The following is a 26,431-nucleotide window of genomic DNA, read 5'->3' on the forward strand; positions in this document are numbered from 1 at the left end:
GAAATTATTTCTCAGTAGTGCCACGTGGCCTCCCGGAACCCGATCTTCTTGAAGCAGAACCATCCCTGGACCACTGCTTCTAACAATCATGCGCAATGGATATATTCCGGCCAAGTCTTTATACAATATCGCAGGAAAAAAATCCACCGTCTCGTAGCCCTATTTTACGACTTCAATAAAATCGGTGAGCTGTTAATAACGGCTTCTTCGTTTTCTTAAAGGCATTCTTGGCTAACATCAAATCAATGTGTTAAATTTCACAGGAAAATAACGTTTATGAACTTTACAGCACCCATTTATAGCAACCCTAATTTGCAAGTTCTTAGTGGCACTGCTAGTGTGACTTATGAGTGAAGAGCGAAATTTGAATGAATGTCATCTTTCAGATGTATAAACACGCCAACCACATTTCGTCTATCTATCGCAAATCTTTCTTGGTGTTGAGATTTTTTTCCACCAGTGTATATAAACATAATACACGTAATAGATTTCAAATAAAACGTTTTCAAGAATTGAAAAAATTTAACGACGCAAGAAACAACAGAATATGTACTGTAGTTTCAGTGCAAAACTGCAAGAAACAAAAACTGTAATAACATATTCAAGAAAAACGTGAAATATCAAGAAACAGATATGTCAGGAATACAAAATGCAGAAAAGAACGCAGTATATTGGCCATTGTTGCTTGCGTTCTTTTCTTCGTGACTGCCGCACTTTTGCAGGTTAGTCATTTTGCTCCATTCAATTCCAATTTTGTTCATGTGTTAAAGCTCTTGGGGAAGGTAGCATATTTTTGAGATCTTTCCTGATGCTAAATAGAAAGACCCTAATTAAGTACGAAGCTGGCTTTCTCCCTAATGGGGGGACGTGTCAGTCCCTGCTTCACGTAACTCTTTTGGTCTTATTTTGTATTTGCTTTTCCCCTTTTTAATGCTTTAAAATTTTGTATTTTTCACGTTTTCTGTTTCTTGATATGTCATGTTATCCTGAATATATATATGTATAGTGTTTCTTCTGAACATTTAGTTCCACCCGTTCTATGGATTCCAAATACGATGGTAGGCGTTCCACTTGGACGGGATGTAACCCTGAACTGCCATGCAGAAGCTTATCCAAGTTCCATTAATTACTGGAGTCGAAGACCAGGAGAAATGTTGATTTCAAATGAAAAACTTCACGTTGAAACTAAGGACAAAACCTACAAGACACACATGAGATTAACGATAAAAAATTTCCAGAAGCAAGACTATGGAACATACATGTGTTTCTCCAAAAATTCGTTAGGATCCACTGAAGGTTCAGTCCAACTTTACGGTAAGTCAATAAAGTATTTTAATATCCTTTTCATCATTTTGCTCGGATCGATTGAAACAGCTAAGTAGAAGATTGTGCAATTGAAGCAAGTGATTTCCCTATCGGTCATTCTCCATCGATTTATAGATGAATCTTAATCGGACTAGTAATGTTCTTATAATATCATATTATTCATTTAACGTGCGTAAACATTGTTCTGTTTTTCTTCACAAAACGAAATTGCCTGCATGTCCCGTTAAGTACACTTGACAGAACTTAGTAAACATGTTGATCTCATGTATGACTTGATATGTAATAAAAGGGGAATAAAATGAAGAAAACCAAATAGTGTTGACTCTAAAATAGGTAAAATAATGTACCATTTAGAAGTACAGAAACAAGCATGCATTGTATTGTCAACCACTGATTTGTTTTTCCTTCTCTCCATCTGTGATTCTACGATGTTAATAACACGAAAGTTAAGGTGAATAGATTTCGAAATTCTAAACACAATATGCAAAATTTTATCATTTTTCTTTATTAATAAATTACTTCATCGCTCATTTCATATTATTTACCTTAAGATTATATGAAACGAAAAAAAAATCAAATGTTTTGAAATTACTTAAGGTTAAGGAGAATTAAAAATACCCAAAAGTGGAAAAAATAGCTATCCTTTTTAAGACATTTCTATTCAAATTTATATAATGCTGTTTCTCCTGCGTACTTTTATACACTTTGATATGTACATTTTCCTTTCAACATTACAACAACTAACCTGAATGTACTAACCTACAACAACTAACCTGAACAAACATTCAGGTGATTTTTCCGGTTAGTATTTGTTTGAATAATAATTTTTTATGCCTATCTTCTGCATTAATGTTTGGCTAAATGAATCGAAAAATGAATGAATCGCTCAAGGTCCTACACTCAAAAAAAAAAAAAAAAACTTTTCTGAATGTATGGTGCAGTTACAGTGCCTGCAAATGTCAAAAGCTTTTTTTCAGAATTTCTTGAAATAACTTAAAAAGTTTCCGAATAATGCAGAAGAAAGTTTCCAAAATACTCAAAAGTTTTTTCGATTACAGAAAAAGGTTTCTGGCCCACTTAGAAACGTTTTTGAAAATTACATAAAGAAGTCTCCGAAATACTCAAAAACGTTTTTGAAAAATACTTGAACGGTAGCTAACCCATATATTTAGAAACGTTTCTGGACTTTTTTTTCTCTCTCTCTTTTTTTTTAGTGTGCCAGGACGCGATCCAAATGGAACTGCTTGCAGTTCCTGGGAGTTGGTGAACGACAGTGTGCAGGAGGCGGTATTCCCTAATAACGCTAAAATAATTTATATTGTCGTTAAGCAGTTCTAGTCTTTAATTTAGTTATTTTTCTATTAAATATTTGTCTTAAAATTCAAATATAGTTCATAAATCATGTTGCAAAAATTAAGGAATTAGACTTTTTTATTTAATTTTCTATCTCTTTTGCTTCTCATGTCGTTATTAATTTTTTTAAACGGCTTTTTTCAGTTACTTACTAACCCAAAAAGAAAAGAAATAGGACTCATAAAAATATAAAATTGATATTTGACCAATAAACTAAGGACCCCTCCCCCCCCCCCTCCCTATTATAACTGGAGAGAACATGCAAACAAGCTCCCGGAAAGGTCATTTTAGTCTGGTAAATGTTGATGTGTCAGTAGATGGTAATTAGAAACCTTGTTTTAAACGCTTCCTTTGTGCACGCAAAAATGATCACTTGACAAAACCTAAAGTACAGACTTCTCACCTTCTGTGGAAATAAATGAATTAAAAGACTAGATAAGTGAATTCACGTTAGTCGACTGCAACCGTTTCCCCTTTTATTTATCCGTTTTGGGGTCACTCGCTCGTAAGCAAATTCAATTTAATTTTTGACTGTCTAATTTTTATTTTTCAGAACTCAAACATAAAAGTTTTATCTGTGTCACATGATTGTGATCAAGAATATTTCACAGGTTTTTTTAAAATAAAATTACTTGCAAAACATTAAATTTTATCTGCAATTTCTCGATTTGCTGAAAATGTTAAATGACTTACGAAATATTTCTTAAATAAATCTATGGTCTAACATAAGTCAGTAAATATGTAATTATTTGGCTCTGTACAAATACTGCATCCTCACATTTTATCTCTTTTGTTCTGTGTTATTTTATATAACTGCTTTTTATTTTTAAACCGTGATTTTAAAGCAGAAATGCTGTCATAAAAGCGAAATAAACTTTCTGTTTAATATTTAGTATTAAGAGCAACAGTAACTGCATTATGGTTTTAAAATAACTAACTGAAATGCATTGCACTCGAGGAATTTTAAAATTCCTCGCGTGTAATTTTATTGGCGCGTTTACAAAGAAATAGTAGGCCAGTTTAATGAACGAAGTTGGGAATTGAGACAGCGTCCGTTTACATTACGAAATGACAGTTGACCAGTACCACTTTGAACATGGTAGAATAGATCGGAAATTTTATCGAAAATTATCCGGGTTTTTTTTTTTTTTTTCTTTATTTTGCCCTATATAGAGAATTTTCTTATTGTGTTTTGAAAAAAATTTGAACGAGCAGGCATTTTATTCAAATATACAAACTTAATAACTCAGTTATAATAACTAAATCGCATTTAAGACCTTTTTTTTCGCTTTAAAATGCCTGAAGGGGATATTAGTGATAAAATAGATAAAAGATCTCCTTGGCCTAACTCTCCAGCAAAAGTTTTTAAAAATACATGAAATGGGTCTTAATTATCTTTACATTTGCATTATATATATTTTTTAATAAGTATAGATTCAACTAAAAAAATTGAAAAGAAAAAGTTTGAAAATGTGTTTATAAAATGAGGAAATGTGTCTCACTAGGTTGATTTGTAAGTAAATAACTTTAGAAGGAAAAGTTCGATTCCGAAAACAAATTTTTTGCTCGAAATATTTCTGTCACGACACCTCAGTCCAATGTTTAATTTTTTGATTGGATTTTTTTTCATTCAAATTTGAACACTTAATATCTACTTTACATTAGTCATTATGGAGAAATTTGTATTTAACAACCGTCTTTCCAACGAACAAGCATGTTTGGAAAGAACTTGTGATGTGGAATAAGAACACACAAGAAAATTTCACTTGATCATTTTTAGGAAACGGTTTCAAAAATTAAAAATAACTTTTCTATTTACTATTACAGAAGGTAAACAAAGTTTGTACCCACAATATCAATAACACAAAAAGATGTTTTTGAATCTAAAATGTTGGTTGTAGAGTAAACGTTACTTAAACATTGATTGATCGACCGAATCAGAGTTTCACGCAAAAAAATGAAGAGAACCGGACCATTATTATCGTCATTGTCGTTTCTTTTTTTTTATGTTAATTGACCCGAGTACTTTACTTTCCCTAATTAAACACTAAAATTACAAAAAAAAAAAAAAAAACGCAGTAGGGGCAATTTTGATTCATCCTTTCAGGTTGTAGGATGTGCTGGATCAACGGTACTGCATGATTATCAAACAGCAATGTAGTTTGATGGAACCACCGAAAGTAATCTATCGTACGGCACTCACAAGACAAGAAAACTTCAACGCCAACAGAACTCAATTGAAAACTCAAATGCAAGAGATTACAGAACACGGTGCTGAATTAGAGAACTTGCCGAACCAAAGAATGACTGCTTGAGCTAAGTTAAGCCTCTTCCGACAAAAAAACAGCAGTACTAACGGACGCAAAACCTTTGACCAAAAGTTACAAAATTCAATTGATTCTTTTTCCGTTTTGGCGGTTTGCGAATGCAGTTATCGATTTTCAGATGGAGTTTTAAATTGACCCGAATACTTTAGTTTCCTTAGTGAAGCACTAAAATTACAAAGGAAAAAAACGCAGATTTTGATTTATTCTGTCAGGTTGTAGGATATGCTGGATTAAAAATTTCTACGTCAACAGAACCCAATTGAAAATTCAAATGCCAGAGATTACAGAGCACGGTGCTGAATTAGAGAACTTGCCGAACCAAAGAATAACTGCTTGAGCTAAGTTAGGCCTCTTCCGACCGGACTTCTTGCAAAACGTTTGACCAAAAGTTACAAAATTCAATTGATTTTTTTTCCGTTTTGGCGGTTTGCGAATGAGGAGATGGAGTTAATCTTTGCTTTAAAAATCATAAACTGTACCATTCACAATTTATGAATTAACAAAATTGGTTCTTCTGAAGAACCATAATTACGTAAGGTTCATGTTGTATTGTGTTTCCAATTCGTTAAATACCTGCATTCTATTCAATAGGTTAAACGTTTTATTTTCTCCATGTCTTTTATTTTAGAACTTCAGCCACCAACAAGCATACCCACCAAGGACACATCAGCAGTGAGGCGTCAGAGCTCAGAAGGTAAGAATAATGAATATTTTCTCCAACGTATTTCTGTGAAAATATTTCTGTGCATAATATATTATATGAATGCAACATTTATGTTTTTTTATACACGGGATTTCGAACTTTCCTTGGTATTTGCAGGGACTATTAAAAGGCTTAAAAATTGCAGTTCTCGTCAATTTTGTGGGAATTAACCTTGTAATATCTCCTTTTACTTTTCTGCACAAAGATATTTCTTAAAACTATGCAGTTATTTCAATTCCAAGCAAATACAGTAATTCCAAGAAGTTATTTCAATTAGTATACGATCCCCAATTTTCCGGTAAAGGGATCTCAAATTGGAAGACCTCGGGGCAAGAAGGGGACAGCTCCACGTTTCAAAAACTTTCAGAACTCACAAAAAACCCTGTCAAGAATTCATTTTTAAAAATTTGTCTTTATATTAAAAATATTGAAATTTTCTCCATAAAATAAATTTTAATGAAATTTTAATAAAATATAATGTTTCCTACACGTAATTAATTGTTACATGTTGGAGCGGTCCCGTTTTTCCGCCAAATACGCATAATAATCCAAATTCGTTTTGGATTTTTAATAATAACACAAATAATATCGGTTTCTAATAAGAAAACAATGCGAGTCTTGCAATAAAAAGTATTTTAGCTTCAAAATGATTCTTCGAATTTTTAAGATGTTACATCTTTTTTTTTCCTAAAATGTAACTCAGTTGCAGCTCATTTCCTTTACTATCTTACAGAATAATGGGTGGAAATGTCTTGTTGTTGTTTCTCTTCATATATTACAACTGAAAGCACAAAACGAGCTAAAAGTGGAGCTGTCCCCGTCTTTCACCGAGATTTTCAGTTTTGAAATTTACTTTGATTAGTGTACGAGTGAATTTTGAAATAACTAGACCTTCTATATTTCTCTTTGAAATTGTTCATGTTTCTCGAAAGATCGACATGCGACAATGTTCTGAACTGTTTCCTTTTGAGAACAAATATTTAACACCAGTTATTCCTTTACTAAAAAGAAGTTTAAAAGTTTCATTTGCAAGTCTATTATAAACATGTATAGACAATGCGAGTCTCGTGAGAAATTTAAAGACATACAGAAGTAATGATTCCAAATAGTTTCTGTCGTCAAAATACTTGACTTGAACTTTGAAAAACATTTCTTCTCGTTTCGAGGTGTTTAGTTACGGTCATTAGATACAGTGTTTAGATACGACCATCCAGTACTTCTCACATCACGTTCTTTCAAAGTAAAATGCATAAAATAATAATAACGTCGGGAAGTTTTAATTATTTTATTGCAGTTCATTCTGTAATAAAACTCTAAGGATGCTAATTTTAAACTGCAAGATTTCCCTGGACAACACTAATTACTCCAAATTGTAAAATTTCCAATTGTTACTTCGATATAAGAAACCTCGCAAAACAGCTCTCCATGACCGGAAGTGTTTGTAACAAGAGAGGTTAGTTTACGAGAGGCGTTGGCATTGGGGGTATTCCAATATATAAATGATGTCACATTTTTTAATAAATTTGAACCTTCACCCCATTGTGTCACAAGTCACAAACTTTCACTTTACCGCCCCGCCCCCCGTTAGATGTCACGTATTTTTCCATTGACTAATTTTCATAATAAAGGCGTGATGTCACAATTCTTGTTACAACATCCCTCCCCCTTGTTACAAACTCTCCCAATTTCCCGAGCCCCCCCCCCCCCCTCTTAGAGTCATGATATTATTTATGTACAATACCTTGAGAGAAAAAAGTCCTTAGCTCATAATGTGAAAAAAATTTAGTAACATCGTGGTTAAAGTGGTTTAGAGAAATGTTCCCTAGTTAATTTCAGATAGTATGCTCAAAAAACATTAAACAGGCTATTCATGTTTTATTTTGCATTAAATTTCCGAAGACTTTTTTTCTCCTTCTTGACTACCAGACCAAATTCTGTAATAATTTTATGTATTTGCAGCAGTGCTCTCTTAACGCGGCGGGAAGTTTCGCAGACGACAAACGCATTTTTTCCTTCGCCAAAATCTCAGTCTCCGACATGATCAAGGATTTTCTCCTATTTTTTGCAGCTCTATTGAGAAGGTAATTAGCGGAGCCTATCGTTTCCCGCTAATGAGTAGTGATAAAACTCTGCAATCGGCACCAATTATTCTAATCGGAGCAGCAAGGAAATGAGAGAATTATCAGATTTCCCGTGGTTCTTGATAATCTCCTGTCGTTTTTCAACTTAATTAAGGCTGACTTATGCATTCCGAGAATCGCCCTTAAGCCCTCCAATTTGCGGGTCTTTTTCTTTTCAAAACTTACTTGCGTTATCGTCAGAAAGAGGTGCAAGAGGGTTGTGAAACAAAAGAAAGCGTCGGGTTCTTAACGGAGAGTGCTTCCCAAATATGTTATTTACCTTTAAGTTGCTTGAGAAAATCTTGAAGGATTTCAAGTACTCAGTCATGTTATGTTAATGTGGATCAAAATGTTTCATGTAGCTCGGTGAGTATAATTTTTAATGTATTTGGATCAAGAACTTTTTTTATTATTATTATTTCTCCGTCAATCTTACACCTTTTTAACCTGTGAAACAATCGCTGATGAGAGTAAAAATGTCATGACAAATATGAACACAGAAAAACTTCAAAACAGTGTACAGATTTTAAACTTTTACCGAAATCTCTACCAGAGAGGAAGAGATGTTAGGAATTCTCGGGAAGTCATGTTCTCTCTAAAATAACGATGTCAAGTTCATTATTTGCCCACAAAAAGGCAGTAAATAAATAACAATAAATTATACCACTAAGCAGTTTCAAACCAGATTTTTATTGGAAGATATGTACTGTTATCGAAAAATGTTTCAAATTTGATGATTTGTGGAATATAGAGGGGCTGACGAAGTAGAGTCAGTTGGGCTAAATGGAAACGAAATTTCAATTTTTCAGTTTTAGATCTTTCTTTCTTTTTTTTTGATGAATTAAGACACAAAATTTTGTGCACAGCGTCCAAGACAACCTCTGAGAATAACTGGGTATGAAACATTTGATTTTATGACTGTTTGTTGGAGAAATAAATCATGTTTCCTTTTACACTTTAAAAACGATTCAGAAACGTGCTTGGAAAATAATGGGCAGCTGATATCCCCAATTTCTGCCAGTAAAATACCTTACAAACCAGGAACGTTTTCCGCTAAAATTCAGTAACCTTTCTGAAATTATCCCGGAAGCCTCCTGAAAATTTTTGAAATCTTCCCATTTGAAGCCTGTCGTGTCTCTGGAACTTTAGAGTATTTAGGTAAGTATAATATCGTCGCTAAAAAGAAGAATGGTCGTATCTCACCTTTTAGCATTTTGAAGAAAACCGATTTAAAGATTTCCAGTTTACTGTATCGCTGGAGAACCACCACCAGTGTGATGGACTGTAACTTTATTGCTATTTATTGTAGAGATGCGCCCATTGGTCATATTATAAAACCGACTTTGGACATTTCTGTGGTGATCATAACTCATTTATTTATTTATTTATTTATTTTATTTTATTTATTTATTTATTTATTTTTCTTTAGATACGCCCATTTGTCTTTTTAGCGACGATATAATAGCTTGGCACCTTCCTGATTTGTTAAGAAAGTTCCATAAGCAGTATTGAAAACATGGCAAAGCTAAACCAGACTTGGAAGCAAGTATCGAGAATTTCACTCGCCTGCAATTCTTGCAAAGCAATGCAGTCCATACTTATTCTCTCCCTTTGGGAGCTTAATCAGCATGAACGGGCCGTAATAGAAGTGAAGCCGATGCACTTTGTAAAAACGCTCAGTTAATCTTTAAACGGGGAGCTAAAAATATTCTTCACAACAGTGAGAAGTTAGCATTCGTGCAACTTGTAGCAATTCAGGAAACTTTTGGACAATGATAGTTGATTTTTCCAGTGGATAAAACCATTGAATTCCCGAAACGTTACACGGAAATGCTCAGTAACGCTTCGGAATTTTTTTAGTGTACCTTAGCGCATTTCCTTTTACGCGCGAAACTATTGGGTGACTAAAAACATCCCATCTGTTTCTCCATAATTTGATGTAGGTAGATAATCGCACCATGCACAATCAGTTTAGAAGCTAAACATTAGAACCGCGGAGCTGGTCAACTTGACGGAAACGATATTTGTTTTCTCAACGCGCGAAAAATTTCAACTGAAGAGGAAAATACATTAATGACTTTTAATCATTTAAGGTGAGCAACAATTTGCTGTTGTTTAAATATTCTTAATTTAAATAATTTTCCGATTTTCAACACTTATTCCTAGAAGCACGGAGCTGGTCAATTTGATCCATACGAAATGTTTATGCATAAATGATGAAAAAAGATGTCTTCTGTTAGAAATAACTGTAGTACATTTCATCTTCGTCCTGTCATTCCTGATATGGGACACACCAGAAGGAGGAATAGTGAAAGTTTTCAGTCCAGGTCATAATGATAGGTTTTGAACTCAAACTACGTTTGAATTCAGTAACAAAACACAGAGGAAAGCTGGAAGACATTTTGAAGTTACTTTATTATGTTTATGTGTAAAAAAGACATAAACATATAAAAGTAACTTAAACATGTCTTCCAGCTTTTCTCTGTGTTTTGTTACACATGTGTAAAAAAGACATCACGACACCGCTACTGTTCAGAAAACTTAAGAATGTTTATAACAATTATCTGAAAATGTCTCAGATGGTGATGAGAATAATGATTTCTTTTATTTAGAGTAGTAATTATGTGTATTTTAATGCTAATGATAAAGATTGAGATGAAAAAATGCAAGTGAAAATTACCTTGCAATGCTCTACCTCTGACAATCTCTGTTCCTTTTCATCGCAATACTGATGATAATTTTTCTAATAAAAAAAAAAATACATATTCCAAGAAAATATACAGATCGCCAAGAAAATTTTAAAAGAATTCGCCAATAACATTCAAAGATGGAAATTATAAAGTTGGCAAAGGAAGACATTTTTGAACGTCGCCCAAATAGGAACAAACTATGGTTGAAGAAAATCAAAGTTTGATATTTTGAACGAAATTGGGAGCCCAGCATCACATGTTAAGCGCAATGTTATCTACAACAGCCTTTCAGGTACTTGAAAACTTGATAGATGAATTGATATTAAAGCACATACAGAAATTCACTGAAGCTGAAACTTAATTACTGATTCATGAAACATAACATTAGAGGAAAAATACTCTTTGATATCAATTTTATATACACGTGGAATATGTTGTGCAAAAGGACTTTAACTGGATAGTTTGTAGTCAAAGGAATGGGAACTATCTGTTCTTCCAGAATAAAATGTCTAGAAACCAAATCTTTGAGCAGGAATTATTAAATCGAGGGAGCAAAGTCCAATCATTGGCTTAGCAAAAGCTGGAGCAAAGACCTCAAGTCACGTGATTCAATAACGACGAATGGTTGACACGTTTTACACGAAACTAGCGAAAGAAACCAGATTTCTTCCAATGCTTTTCTTTAAAACCTCTCACGTGACTTGGGGTCTGTCCTTCACGAATCAAAGTCCTCACTCCCTCCATTTTATCTCTTCTCAATGGACCAAATCCTTGAAATTTAGTATTTTACTCTTCGATGCAATAAAGATATAATGAATAGCTAAGTTGTTTCCATTTTCTCTCGAGTACAGTGTTTATAGGGTAAATAGAAACACCTTATTTGGGCGTTAAAAATAGCTGGGAAGGTGAAATTCATTAATTTATGTTTTTAGGAACCTTCACATGCAAAACAAGTTGAAACCAGTTACTTCGCATTGGTAGATTTGTTGGAGAGGAAAATGTAAATTCACTTAACTTTTAAACACAGCTTTTTTCACAGTATTATCTTCAAACAATGATGACAGATGGGAAGAGACGGGTGGAACACGAAATAATGCCACCTGCTGGGATATTGATGGTATAAAATGTAATTGCTCTTCCAACAAAGAGCTTTAAGGTGCACATTTATTACGAAAAAAACTAGGCTACAAAAGAGAAAATGTGGCAATGTGCAAAAAAAATCGATTTTTTTTCAACAATTTTACTATACTTAACGGCTCATGTGCAAACTAAAAACTAAAGGAATGTAAATAATATAAAAGATAGTTGAAGAGAGTTTAAAAAGGAAAACTTTTGAATTTATTGGAACAAATATTTTAAACGTTTGTGTTTTCACACTGTAAAAAATTCCGAAACGTTACTGAGTATTTCCATGTAACGTTTCGGGATTTCAATGGTTTTTATCCACGTCCTGAAAAATCAAGTATCATTGTCAAAACGTTTCCTGAATTCTTACAAGTTGCACGAATGCAGACTTTTCACTATTGTAAAGAATATTTTTAGCTCTCAGTTTGAAGATTGGCTGAGCGTATTTATAAAGTGTATCGGCTTCAGTTCGATAATGGCCCGTCCCGACTGATTAAGCTAACAAAGGGAGCGAATAAGTCCATGGACTACGTAGGCTTTTAAGAATTGCAGGCGAGGAAAGTTCTTGATACTTGCTTACAATTCAGCTTTAGCTTTAGGCCATGCCTGTAATACTGCTTTTAGAACTTCCGTGATAAATCAGGAAGGTGCCAAGCAATTATACTATAACTGCAAAAATTTGCTCTACAGTTCCAGAAACACGACTGCCTTTAAACGGGAAGATTTCTGAATTTTTCAGGAGGCTTCCAGGATCATTTTAAGAAGGTTACTGAATTTTAGCGGAAAACGTTCCTGGTTTTTTCAAGATATGTTACTGGCAGAAATTGTACACACCAGCTGCCCATTATTTTCCAGGAACGTTTCTGAATCGTTTTTACAGTGCGTAAAACATTTTGAAAATTGACCATTTTTTAACTTCTTTCATATTTTGAAGCTAATGCACGATCTAAAGACATAAATATTAATTTTTAAATTATTTTTTCTATATTTAGGATGCTAATAAACAACTTTTTTTTGCTATATTAGAAGTTGCTTACCCAAAATATCATTTTTTTTTCGCCTCATCCTATTATTGAGCTATAGAACAAAGATGTACGCCTCAACATTACTGAAAGACAAAACGGCATGGATTATTTAGATTCTAGAATGCGCCAGCGTCTTTTACAAACTTGAATTCGTATATTCAAAAAGAGTTTTTTTTTTTTTTTTTTTTTTTTGTGGTAATATGTACATTTTTTCCTTGTGCGTAGACAAAATTGGCAATAATTTTGTGGATGGTGAGTTGAGCTTCAAAATCTAAATGTAGGTTTAAACTCATTATATATTAAACTTAATAGATAATCCTGTGCACGTAGAAGTTAGTCTGTATGCATTCACATACACTTGTCAAGGTCTTGTAACAATTTGTTAGTTCTACAAATAAAAATTTACTACTTAAATAAAAGCAAAATGTGGTGCTAAATTTAAAATATTCTCTGTTCCTTTTCGAAACTTACAAAGAGAAAAAATATTTTCCACCCTTTGCGGAAAATTATAACCTTCTTAGCTTTTGAAATCTTGAGCGGTTTAAAGAGCTTTCACCTTAATGGAAACCATTCCCTTTCAGATGGTTTAAATAATGAAAATGAAAACAAAAGTGCGGACATCGATTAGCGTTTTCATTATGATGAATCGATAATTTACATTAGCAAACAAAAAGTGGTTTCTTTGCTTTAAAGTATTTCCTTTTTTCCGAAGTTGTAGAGGAAGAATATTATTATAGCTGATAGTTTTTTATTTCCCCACAAATCAAGCATTATTAGAGAGCGAATAACTATTCAAGCATAATTTAAAGTGTTTTTGCATGTAAGATTGTATTCGTGTGAACTGCGTGTTAAAATATGAAATGTCCCTCAATGAGTCCAAATACTTCTTGTAACTGATTGACTTATTTGTAATTAAATTATACTTATTTTTATGCTATGTTGCTGATACTCTGAAAAAAATAGTTTCATGTTGAATTACTTAGAATCAAGGCCCGATTAACATCTGAAGTTAGGGGAAGCTAAAGTCTCATTTCAGAGCCCCCACCTTTTGTTTTCAGTACATATTTTCTAAAAATTCTACGCACACTGAAACAAAATTCACTAATGATGTATGTATTATTTCCAAAAACGGCGAAGCAAACTTCCAATTGAAGTTTATTCCCCTCCCCCCTCTCAGATATATTGAACTTTCTTACATTACATATTTTTGTACTCCGATTCGCAGCAGATAAGGGTGGTTAGCTGTTGTTTCGGATTTATCACTTCATAAAATTTATCACGCGTGATTAAAGTATTTTATAAAGCCTTAAGTCGTTTTTTGGGCCCTCTGTTGATTCTGAGGGGAAGCTCAAGCTTCCTGATTCTTTTGGGTAATCAAGGCCCTGCGTAGAATGCACTCTCAGAAACCAAAAATTACTTCACATCAAATCATGTTTGGCCATAAAGTGGATGAAACACGTGTCTAAAACCTAGACAGTGCATTCCGCCGTTTAATAATCGCACGGTGAAATCATCCACTTTCTTTGATCAGATTATCACGAACGGAATTCAATAAATATGAAAATGTTAAAGAAACTGCTGCTTTATCAACATCGTAGGCTGATAAAATCGAAAAAAATATCTCGTGATGTAAAAACATACAGCATTTGACCATGTAAGCAATATAACGATTTAACCGTACATATTTTTTTTTTCTTTGCTTATTTCTTTCTGTGCAAATACTTGGTATTAGGTAAGGAAAGTTAGAAAGAAAACAGTTACTTAGCTGACATTCACATCACTCAGTAAGGAAAGATTAAGTTGGAAACTCAAAAGCAACAATCTTCTAAAAAATGTTGTGAAATAGTTAAGAACATCATTAAAGCCACTCACTTAACAAAAACTATTGGGTGAGTGTAAAAGTTTTACCCGATTTTATTACCTTCAAAGAAAAGCAAATGAACAAAAAATGAGCAGTATCTATAATTGTGCACAGTCCCCATTAGTATATTTGACATCTTGACATCTTTCTGGCTGGAGATGAATCCCACAACGGTAAATTCCCGGCGGATTCCATTCAAAAAAAAAATCTTGGGTGGAAATTTTCTCAGCATCAAGATCATCAAATTTTCAGACTGACGGAATTGTTCAATGCACAGAATAAGGGATAGTCAGTTGGTGCCAAGTCAGGAGATAGAGAAGGCTAAAACCTCCTAACCAAAGCCCAGTAACTATTGGCGAGTGATTACAGCAGAGTTTGTTCTGGTGTTATCATGATCAAGGATATCGCCATGACAATTGATGAGAACTGGTCGCTTTTCTACCAAATTTGAATGCCGCCTGTCTAACTGTCGACAGCTGAAGGAAGCATTGAAGGTTTGGTTGAGTTGGCAGGACCTCCCAGTGAACTATTCCCTGCACATCATACCACGCACTCAATAACCACCTTCTACGATAGCGCTCTACAACTTTGTAATGCAGTTTTTCCCCTATATTGTTGCGTTTTCGAGATACGAAAGCTAATTTCCCAGTTTTCCGCAGGGTGGCGCTGTGAGCCGTCTCATTCGATAATGCATATCCGATTTACTATACCTAGACACCACACTTATTAAGATAAAAAAAAATCCGCCCGAAATTAAGAGGGTGACAAGCTAATTTAGTGGTCACACTGTATATATGAGAAAAATAATGTATGCATTAAAAAATCAAAGCACAGAGTTTTCATTAGTATTTTTATTTCTCTAACAACAATTAGTCCTTAAAAGGCGACTTCACAACTTTATTTCAAAAACTTACTTGACTTATTGTTCATGGAGAAGCAAAAGCTAAATAAATGATTTAATTAAAACCGCTTGTTTCAGAAAAAGAACAATTAAAAGTTGTCATTTTTCATGTTACTACATTACTGTATTGTTTTTTGCGATATTTATCCGAATAATGTATTTTAAATTTTACATAAATATGACTTTTAAATTTTAAATGTGTTGCAGTGTATATTTCTTTTTTTTTAACTAAGTCTTTAACTTTTCCCTTAGTTAAACTTTAACTTTTCCCTTAAGAGCTTTTTAGAAAAATTATAAAATGAGAGCGTAAAAGAAGTCCTCATTAGAATTTTACCGCTTCAAAAATATCTCTTAAAATAAAAATGAGACAAGAAAAAAGATTTAACGAATAATTGATATAATATATGTTTTAAATCTTTTAAGAAGTTCAAAAGTAGGCTTTTGAAACATGAGAAACATTCGTCTGAATGTATTTCTCATAATATCCGATTTAAAGATATTCTGCAAAGACTATCATAGTGCTGAAAGGGGCTCTTTCCCAGGCTTCACGTTTTAAATGTAAAACTTAACATTTCTCTTTTAACGGGTAAACTCGCAGCTGAGCTGGCGCCCGGCGCGGGGACCTTCCCCGGCGCAACGAGTGCCAGCCGGGTCCGTGGTATGATGCGACTATCGACCGCCGCACTCAGCCGTGCGGGGGGCCCGCTACGCGGACCCCCCGGGCGGTGGAACCTAAGGCCTATGGCTAAGAGGTGGGGTGCGTGCGGAGAAAAGGCTTCACGTTTTGAATTGAGCAAAATTTGATCATTTTTGATCAGTTTAGAGAAACTTAAGATAAAACTTAGGAGGACATTGTTTGAATTTTGGTAACTCCACCTCTTAGGTGGATTGGTGCTTTAAATGTAAAACTTAACATTTCTCTTTTTTTTTTCTTAATTTACATTTTTAAGGCTACTCTTCAACAGTTGAATAGGATCTGGTGGGGGAAAGTGGTCAATGGGATAAAGTGGTCGTACGTCAAATAAATGGCTATAGCTTGGAAATAAATGTTCGAATGAATGTGAAAATTTTATTTTAGAGTAAGGCTGGTAGAAACTATATTTTGAATATAAAAGTTTACCACTGGCAAAATTTTATTCGATAAAAAAAATATTTTGCTTGAACATGAAAAATTTTAAAATCTAAACACCTATTTTAACATCCTTGGGAAATTTTGTTTGTTAGAATTAGGAACAGATTGACTGAACAGGAAGCTTCCTACATGTCTCAAGAACTCTTACTCATTAGCAGTTAGCTGAATCTATTTTAGATAATTTTTTAGAACAATTTAAGTAAGATGGGGTAAAGTGGTCATAATATTAGGCTTAAACGAATATTGTTCTTCTAATGTCACTTAATCTTTAGGTATAAGGCTGATACAAATTAAATATTAACTTACTTAATAGGTGTTGTTTTTACAGTAAACGGGGTTAAATATACGAGTATATGCGTATATATATACATATATACTTGTGTAGACATGTACATAGACGTATTCACATAAATGCGCCAATAAATACGTATATGGGTATCTGCAAGTATTTTTTATCCATACAGCTATACATTCTACTATACACGTATATGCTCGCTTATACTCGTATATATAAGAACACTTACATACAAGCATATGATATACAAGTATACAGGGTGAGTTTACATTCTTGAGCAAATTATTAAAAGGTGTTAAAGGAGTGGATAAGACGCAAGAATCAATAAGGAACATAAGGTCACAAAAACAGTACTGACACGCTACGTGCACGCAAAGTGAGAAATTGATGGATGCAAAAAAAGTTACAAATTTATATATATATATATATATATATATATATATATATATATATATATATATATATATATATATATATATATATATATATATATATATATATATATTACACAAATACAATTTTACACAACATTTTAGGACTTAAGAAAGTTTTAAAGCGATTGATGAAATTTGCGGCCTTTAGCTGTAATACTTGCGTCGCATTCACAGATCCCTCTCTGTTGCAATAACGAGACTTTTGAAAAACTTTCATCAGCCGCTGCGTTTTTGTTGCGATGCGTGTATTTGAGCTACTACAGACCGTAACTTTCAAAAACTGCTCTAAATATTTCTTAAAAACTAAAATGTTAGATAAAATCATCTTTGTGCAACAAATTTGTGCTCTGCTTTGCATCCATCAGTTTCTGACTTTGTGTGCATTTAGCGCGTCTGATTATAACTTCCTTCAGATTTTTTGCTTCTTATCCTCCCCTCTCGCACCCCTTTGATTTTTGCTCAAGAGCTTAGATTCACTCTGTAGGCCGACATGTATATAAGCGTATATTCTCGTGTATACATACATGTATTGGTGGTTACACGTAAATGTACGTATATACGTCAATACAGGTATATAATCGTGTTTACACGTATACATGCGTATATACTCGTGCTTCTATATTATATATACGTGAGTAGACACGTACAAAGACGCACTGGATGTATCTACGAATTAACTCGTGTATACTCGTATATGTATGTATGTACACTTATATATGCGTATATACGTCTACTATACACATATATACTCAAGTATGCATGTAATTTTTCGAGATACAAATGCATACTCGCATATGATGTTCGTTTATACGCGTATATACTCGTATATACGGTGACACGTACATATACGTGACACGTATGTACTCGTGTAGACACGTATACACTCCTGTAGGTAATCACGTATACATGCTTATATACTCGTATATACAAGTATATACTTGAGTAGGCACGTGCGCATGTATCTGATATATACATGTATCTACTCATATAAGAACGTGTTTACTCGTGTATAACACGACACGTATATATTCGTGTATACACGCATGTACTCGTGAATATACTTGTAACTATAAAAACTGAAATATACAAGTATTAGGGTTCTTTATAATGGTTTTGCATCTATTTTTAACTATGACCACTTTACCCCATGCTATGACCACTTTCCACCACCCCATGGGTTAAAGTGGTTATAAAAACATAGGGAAAAGAAAGTTCTCTAAAACTGCTAAAATCAATATTTTTCTTCCTAAAATTCAATGTACCGTGTTCTTTAATAATGCAATGTAAAATAACAACAAGAAATGTTGAAGTGTTCAAAGAATTTGTTGCATTTATTATCCACCTAAGTTGAAAACCTCCGATTTTATGACCACTTTACCCCACCAGACCCTAGTGTTTATATATTTATATATAAGGGGGAAGTTAAAATAATGTTACCGATAAACCAATACCAACGGGGAAAAAATCATTCCACACTTAACATTGAAGAAGGCCATTGATTGATTGGACGGTCTGATTTAATTAACAAATTCTGAAAATTTAAAGTGCATTGTTTTCCAATCAAAGTGAAAAAATTGCAAACATTTTTATACTTATTGAAATGGTTATAGAGTTAGGAATCTTTCCCCTACTTCTTCATTTTAATTATCTTGTTATGCTTGGCAATTAAGAAGAAGGCATTTTACTTATGAAATGAAAGATTTCAATTTTAATATAATTTTACGAAAATTTGTACTTAAATTTATAAAAAAAAATAATTTTATGAAATTTTATTTAAAAAATCTTACCTTTATATACAATTACATGTTCTTCAATTTTTATGTTTTATATACCGAGAGGATTTTTTGCAGTACATCTCTGCATTTTATTTCTACTACACTTGTATGCGCACACATTGGAAATATGTGTTCCGATTAAGCAATTTGCTTTTAAAACATTAACATCCTAAAAGTGCTGAAATATAACACCTATAATTTTAAAAGATGGAATTTGGCTTTATTTTCAAAGCAGCAAATGCTTTTCTTTTTATTTAAAAGAGTAACTTTTTCTGAGATAATTGTTTTCATTGTAATAAAAATATATTTGAACGAATTTTGGAACCCGATATTAGTATACGGGAAAGTAAGCTTGTTTATTTTTGAATGAACATATTGTTAAAAAATAATTTTGTTTTACCAATCAGAAGTAATTTTTCATTCTCATATTGAATGTTTTACAGATCGCATTACGTAACATTAAATTCTTGCAACTTTCTCGTTCAATTGCTCGTTCAGAATCAGAATGATTATTTCACAATGTTACATATGCTATTCTCTATCATTATTTTCTGATACCAGTCCGAAATTTCGCTGAAATTCTCAATCAGTTCAACTTTTATGCTGTCGAATCTCTTTTTCTGTAACCATAGTTCTGGTGTATCACAGATGATCTGCTTCGATATTTACAAGAACAACTGCAAGTATGTTTCCTATACATGACAAAAAAAAGAAAAAAGAAAAAAAAAACAAGCTCAAAAAATGAATTAACAACACATAAACACAACAAACATTAAAATCATGCATGAAAGGATAACAGAGCAGTTTGATGCTCAAAAGGGAGCCACAAGTCAAAAAAGGTTGAGCAACCCTGGTTTAGAGCTAAGGAAAAGTACTAATTAGAACAAGGTACTAATTTATGTCCAACGAATTCATAGTTTTAAGAGGACATTAATTTAGATGCTTACTACTAGAAAACACAAAGACATTAACCACATCCGAATTAATATTTGTTATTTTGTTGTTAATTTAACGGAGAAATAGCACGTTTAATACTTAAAATAGCACACTAAAATATTTAGTTTACAGCTTTAGTGTAACGTTCAACTCATAGGATCAGAAGCTTTAATTGTAACTCCAACTATACAATTAAGATATCAGTTGCAATAAACTTCGGAGAAAATAAGCGCAGTCATTTTCAAGCCCTTTCTCTAATGAATTGCTTGCTTGGAGTAAGATTTATGAAACACTTTCTAACCATAAAAATAGTAATACTCTCTTCAATGAAAGGAAAAGATGTACTGATGTTGTCGTTATCCTTTTGATATTATAATTGGAAAATCATACCCTACTTCATAAAGACTTTGATAATTATTTACGGTTTTACGGAGTAGGTAGTCTTTTTGAGATAGCGTGAAGTTTATTTTAGATAATATTGAAAAAAGTTTAATTATTCGACGCAAAGAGCAAACCAGCAGTTGTTGAGATAAGGATATATTCAATCTGAAAATAATCATTATACTAAATTTTAACTAATTAATTAATGAAAAATCGGTACTGGGGGCTTGCAAAAAACTCACGTTTAAAACCAATCATCATCTATTATGCCTGTTATTTTATTTTTTATATCTATACTACATTTGTTCTTAACCTTGTAAATGTACCGCTTGGCAGCATACCCAATTTAGGCTTTAAAAATAATATAAGAACAAATTGAAACTCTGAAGTTGCCAATAACCTAAACAATACTTACTGAAGATGCTATTAAATCTTTTTTTAAAACTTGTAAATGCCCTAATCAGACTTAAAACAAAAAGATTTCGCCTGTCGGCATTCGCAAATGTAGAATTTTTTTTTTTTAGTGCGCTTGAAAATGACTTTTTAATTTTGTGACGAATAAAGTTTTAATAGTGCTTAAATAGCAAGTCATTTTCGCAATTTTCATCAATGTTTTGAGGCATTTGGTGGTAAATAATTTGTTGCTTTTCAGTTAAAGCCCAATGTTACCATAACCATATACCATACCTAAATTAAACTAGGATTTTTTTTAATATTTTTCTTATGATTTGAACACATGTTTACTGTCAAAGAACATAAAGTCTTTTTTAAAGTTTTTTTTTAAAAAACATGCATTTAAGGGTTTAAAACATGAAGCAATGCAAGAAGTTGTGGTTTTGAGAACTCTCCTTTTGTTTCTAAAAGACAGAATACGATGAGAAATTCACAATTTTCTCTCTCATTCAAACAAAAATAATTTTCTAAAAATGTAATGATTAAAAACTGAAGAGAATTTGACAAAATGTGCACTTGAATCAAACTAAAAATTATGAAAGAAATCAAAAATAAAGTCTCTTATTTTAAAATAATTCTACTGATGCTAAATTGTAACGATTTTTAAGTTATGAAACGCTTTAATGCTTAAATTTTGCTTATAAAATTGCTTTGCTCTAATCGCCATCATCGATTAAACCAACGTGGACGTAACAAATTGCAAAAAATACTTCAAGCACATATTTCGGGGTTACGAGGAACCTTTTTATGCATAGATAAATTTATGATCTGTTGTGTGAGCAATAAATTTTAAAATTTGTTGTAGGTTGTTTGTGCAAAAGGTACTGAAATCTTATTACCGTAACATAAATAAATATGAGCTGCGTAAGAGTAATGTAAGTGCCCAAACTGCAGTACAACAAAGTTAGTTGCATTATTAACTTGTTTTTTGCTGTTGTAACTGTAAATAAACATTACTTTTTTTTTGAATTTACTAACACTTCTAAATATAATCACTACCCGATCAGTTCATTTCACATGCTTGAGGATCATTTTTTTAAATGCTGATCAAAGTGAATAGGGCCTGATAGTCGAAGTCTTCAATTTCTCTGAAACTTTTAAGATGTGTTAGTAGTATACTATTATAAGAAAAGGTAAAGCTTCGTTCCTCTCAAATCTGATTTCTTTGTCCTTGAGTAGAGGTTACAGATCGTGAATGTATCGTATTAAATACATAAACGTTTTGCTTCAAACGCAATGACGTAAGACATATTTTTAAAATATGGATTCTATTTGATGCTAGGTACTTACCAGAATGAATAATTTTGTGGGTCGCTCAAAGCTTTCAGGGAAAAGGTCAACTGAAGATGCTATTTTCGTTGTTTTTTCCTGGATATCTGCTAAAGCCGTGAGTACCCCCCCCCCCCCCCAGAAGGATCTATAGGATTAACTAAACCTCGTAGTACATTACTCAAAAAAACATAAAACAGCATGGGTTGCGCTTTTTTTTAATAGTTAAGCAGCCTCAAAGCTTGATGATTTTCAAAAAAAAAGGGCAAGTTTTAAGGCCAATAACCCTGTTAACAACGAGGCTAACGAACTTTGCGACACATCTGTAGTTCTAGCCTATATTATGGTGTATTTTAGATCCGTGTCGCAGAAACTTAGTGCTCCTTAATTATTTTACTTAAATGGTCTCGAAACTGATATTTAATTAATGTCAAGCCACGAGGCAGTAACTTTGAGGAGACACAACAGTAATTATATTCCATATGGTGATGTTTCCGATTCAGGTCAGAACCCCTCTGGGTCTAATCAACTTGCTTATTAAACGGTCTCAAAGTTGATAAATTTGAAATAAAAAGTAGAAAGTTTCACGAGCGATGGCTCTGTAAGAAAGGAGTCAAAAAATTTGAGACACAGCTGCAATTAGACTTCAAGTCATGTAGTTTTAAATCCAGGTTCTAATCAAATGGGACCTAATCAATTTGTTTATTCATACCCAGTTACTCTCAAAAATTGTAATCTTAGACAAATTGCACAAAATGTTATGTCATTAGCTTTGGGTGCAGATGGGCACCCCTGTGTTAGATGCAATTGATGACAATTTTCAATACTTTGTTTTTAAAACAAAATGTCTTACTATTCTAATCTGTGCCAGAAAGGACTATTACTGAAATTTCTTTTTCTAACTCTTGAAGTTATGTGAATAGGATTTCTCCTATCTACATAAAGTAAACACCACTCGCTCTCTTTAACACAATAACAACATTAGTTTCAATTGATGCATCAGGAAATCTCAGTGTCAAAACTGATGTGCAAAACTGAACCTGCACCTGTGTGCCAGAATTTTGCCATTCATAACTGATATAACAATTATTCTTTGAGTACCTGAAATATCCTTTACATTTTTCAAAGCATATCTTGTGCGACTTCCAATCAATATCAACTTAATTAGCAAAAATACAAAAGGCGTAAAGTCTTTTATGTTACAATAAAGAAATCAGTAAGTGACTGGATATTTATGTTTCCCAATTTACTTTGCGTAACCAGGGATTTTGCTTTTTTTTTCCGTCCTCTCACCAATTTCTTTACCAGGTTAATATGAAGATAAAAAATGTATACTATTAAATTGGCTCTTGAAGAGTGGAAAGAAATAATTCTTTGTTAACTGATATTCATTTCTTTACATTATAACCTTCTTTTAGTATATAAGTGTTTCGTTTTTTTTTTCTTTCAGAGTTATAGTTTTAGTGTCAGCACACAATATTTTCAGATCTAATATGTTGAATGACCTCCCCCCCCCCTCCTTTATGCTCAAACATAAAAATCCAATGTGTAAAGAAGAACCAGGAACGCTACATGTGGGCATCTTTAGAAAAAAAACATCAAATATTTTCTACCAAATGAAAGAAATAAAAATTAAGTTAAAATAAGAAGTTTTAATAATGACGGATGTATCAAATAAATGTACAATAAGCAATTTTTTTTTTTTTAGTCTTCCAAATTTGTCTTTGAGAAAAACTTTATTATTTTGTGTTAAGTGTGTGACTAAAAATAAGTGACTCAAGTAGTTTCTAGGGTTAAAAACTAAAATATTTGTTAAAAATTTATGACACATAATTGTAGTGGAGCATTTGTTTTAATGATATTTCATATTTTTTAAAAAATAAAAAGATTGATTAAGAAAAATAGGACTTTTTTTAACAATGTCTCTAACAATGCATTTTTTTTTCAGCAATCACGATTGCTTATTGTTCTCACTTGACTGTTTTGATGTCCTTTGATTTTATTTTCCCCCACCCTCCCTCTACAGCACCACCGTCGGCCGGCCGCCTCACGATGCTGCTCCTCTAGCGAAAACCGTCTCCAGGTTGCGTCACTTACTTACCTACACTTACATATACACCTTCACACACACACAAGCTTACACACACACCTACATCTACACACACAAACACATACACACACGCATACATACAGACACACAAACACATACACACACCTACACATACACACAACTACCCACACATACACATACCCCCTCCCCACACAAACACACATACACACAACTGCACCCCCACACACAAACACACACACATACATATACACACACACAAACACACACACACACACACCTACACACATACACACAACTACCCACACACTCATGCCTGCACACAGACACAAACACATGTCTACACACACATACAGATACCCCCCACACACACAAACACATATACCCCCACCCCACACACACACACACACACAAACACAAACACACACGCCTACATACACACACACTTGTGATTGCGAAAAACATCTTTGAATTCAAGGTGTCAAAATTCAATTTTTTTTTTTTTGTATCTGTGTGCTGTCAAATATAGTTAAAATATGGTATAAAAATGTTTTTACCTCAAAATTGAAGTTGAAATAAAAGAACAGACATATTTTAGTCTAAAAAAAAGATTTTTTTTTTCACTTTACGTGAAAAACATATTCGAGTGATCCGCCCCAGGAAGACTTTCCGTGGAATCGTCCTTAACTGCTTTCAAGTCAAATCTAGTGACCACCACTGAAGAAAACAAACGCTAGAAAACGAAATATTTTCTTATAAGCTAACAGTTAGGGAGTAAAATGGACTTTATTTCCAAAGTGTTTGAAACATAGCTATGTGTAAAAATTAAGAAAACATTTATATTTTAACTGTTAATGCTCCCGTTACATTGCACTCTTTAAGAGTAACGTTAAAATTAAAAACAAATTTGCAAGTTAGCTGGTTTAAGTCTTTCACAAGCCAAACCAAATCTTCAGTGCATGCAATATACCGACAGCATGGCTATCTCATCCAGAGACAGCAGTTTCGTCCTTCTTGTGGACTCATCAGTCTGGAATAGGGAGTAACGGAGCTGGAGGCAGATGTCATCTCGTTGAAACTGAAAGTTCCAGCAAACTGGTAGATGAAGTAAATTCATCTCATCAGCGAGGGTCCGCAGACATAGTGCGGTTCAACCCGTAAATAAATTATGTGTAGTAAATTTACGAATTGAACCGTACCATGTCTAAGGTCTCTCCCTGGTGAGATAAATTTACTTTATCTTCCAGTTTGTTGGCACTTTCAGCATTAATAAGATGACATCAGCCTCCAGCTCGGATATTCCCTGTTCCGGACTGATGAGCTAATAGGAAGGACGAAACTGCAGCCTCTGGATGGGATAACTGGGCTGTGCTTGTAGCTCTGCCTTAACCCTGGCTTGGGGAGGAAACTTACTGCTTAATCTTCGGTGTTCGAAAACGTCTCATTTCGGCTATATAATTGATAGTGTCGTACACTGAATGCAAACTAGATAAGAAAAAATGTACGAGGAAAATTATAACACTCACAGAATTTACGATTTCCCAGATACTTCCATTAAATGAATTATATTCTTCCTAAGTTTTTTTTTTTTTTTTTTTTTTTTGTGGAGTTGATAGCTTTGTCAGCTACGGCCGATAGGCCGATAGTATAACCTTGCCTTTTATGAAAGAAAAAAAACTGTTAACTGATTTGAAAATTCTAATTTCCCGGTTGATTTCTGGTTTTGTGGAGTTGATAGCTTTGTCAGCTACGGCCGATAGTATAACCTTGCCTTTTATGAAAGAAAAAAACTGTTAACTGATTTGAAAATTCTAATTTCCCGGTTATTTTCATGGAAGTTCTAAATTACGGGTAACGTCCATGAAAGTTACAGTTTCACAGGTATCTCCCTTCAGTTCGTTTCGTCAATTTGTCATTTCGAAGAGTTGATGAGTTTAACAAATGAACGGTTGATATAACTGACTCAGCCTAGCCAGAAAAAAAAATGACTTAAAAGTCTTTCTAGGTCAATGAAAAAAAGCTCCTTTTTTAGTGAGTAGTGAAAACTACATAAAATAGCGTGTAATGTGAAAAACGAAATTCATAAACTAAATACGCTGCTTTTTACTAAGTTCGAAATCAGCATGAAAGTAAAATTTCATTTTTAAAGTTACTGTTCTATGTGTGTTGTCTAACATATATTTCACCATTCTTATTATTTCACAAGCATTTTTTTTTTTTTTTTTTTTAAACAATACATGTTGAACATGATTTGCTC

At 33.1% G+C, this 26,431-nt stretch overlaps 1 protein-coding gene across 1 annotated transcript in view; it reads left to right on the forward strand.

Moving 5' to 3' along the window:
• The window catches only part of LOC129231351 (lachesin-like), a 283,555-nt gene that overhangs the window by 225,723 nt on the left and 31,401 nt on the right, over positions 1–26,431 (forward strand). The window contains exons 6-7 of the mRNA XM_054865643.1: positions 1,027–1,314; positions 5,635–5,700. Of these exons, the coding sequence (XP_054721618.1) occupies positions 1,027–1,314; positions 5,635–5,700 (354 nt within the window). The remainder of the gene's footprint in view (positions 1–1,026; positions 1,315–5,634; positions 5,701–26,431) is intronic.

Source organism: Uloborus diversus, chromosome 10, assembly GCF_026930045.1.
Source record: "Uloborus diversus isolate 005 chromosome 10, Udiv.v.3.1, whole genome shotgun sequence".
Classification (NCBI taxonomy): Eukaryota; Metazoa; Arthropoda; class Arachnida; order Araneae; family Uloboridae; genus Uloborus; species Uloborus diversus.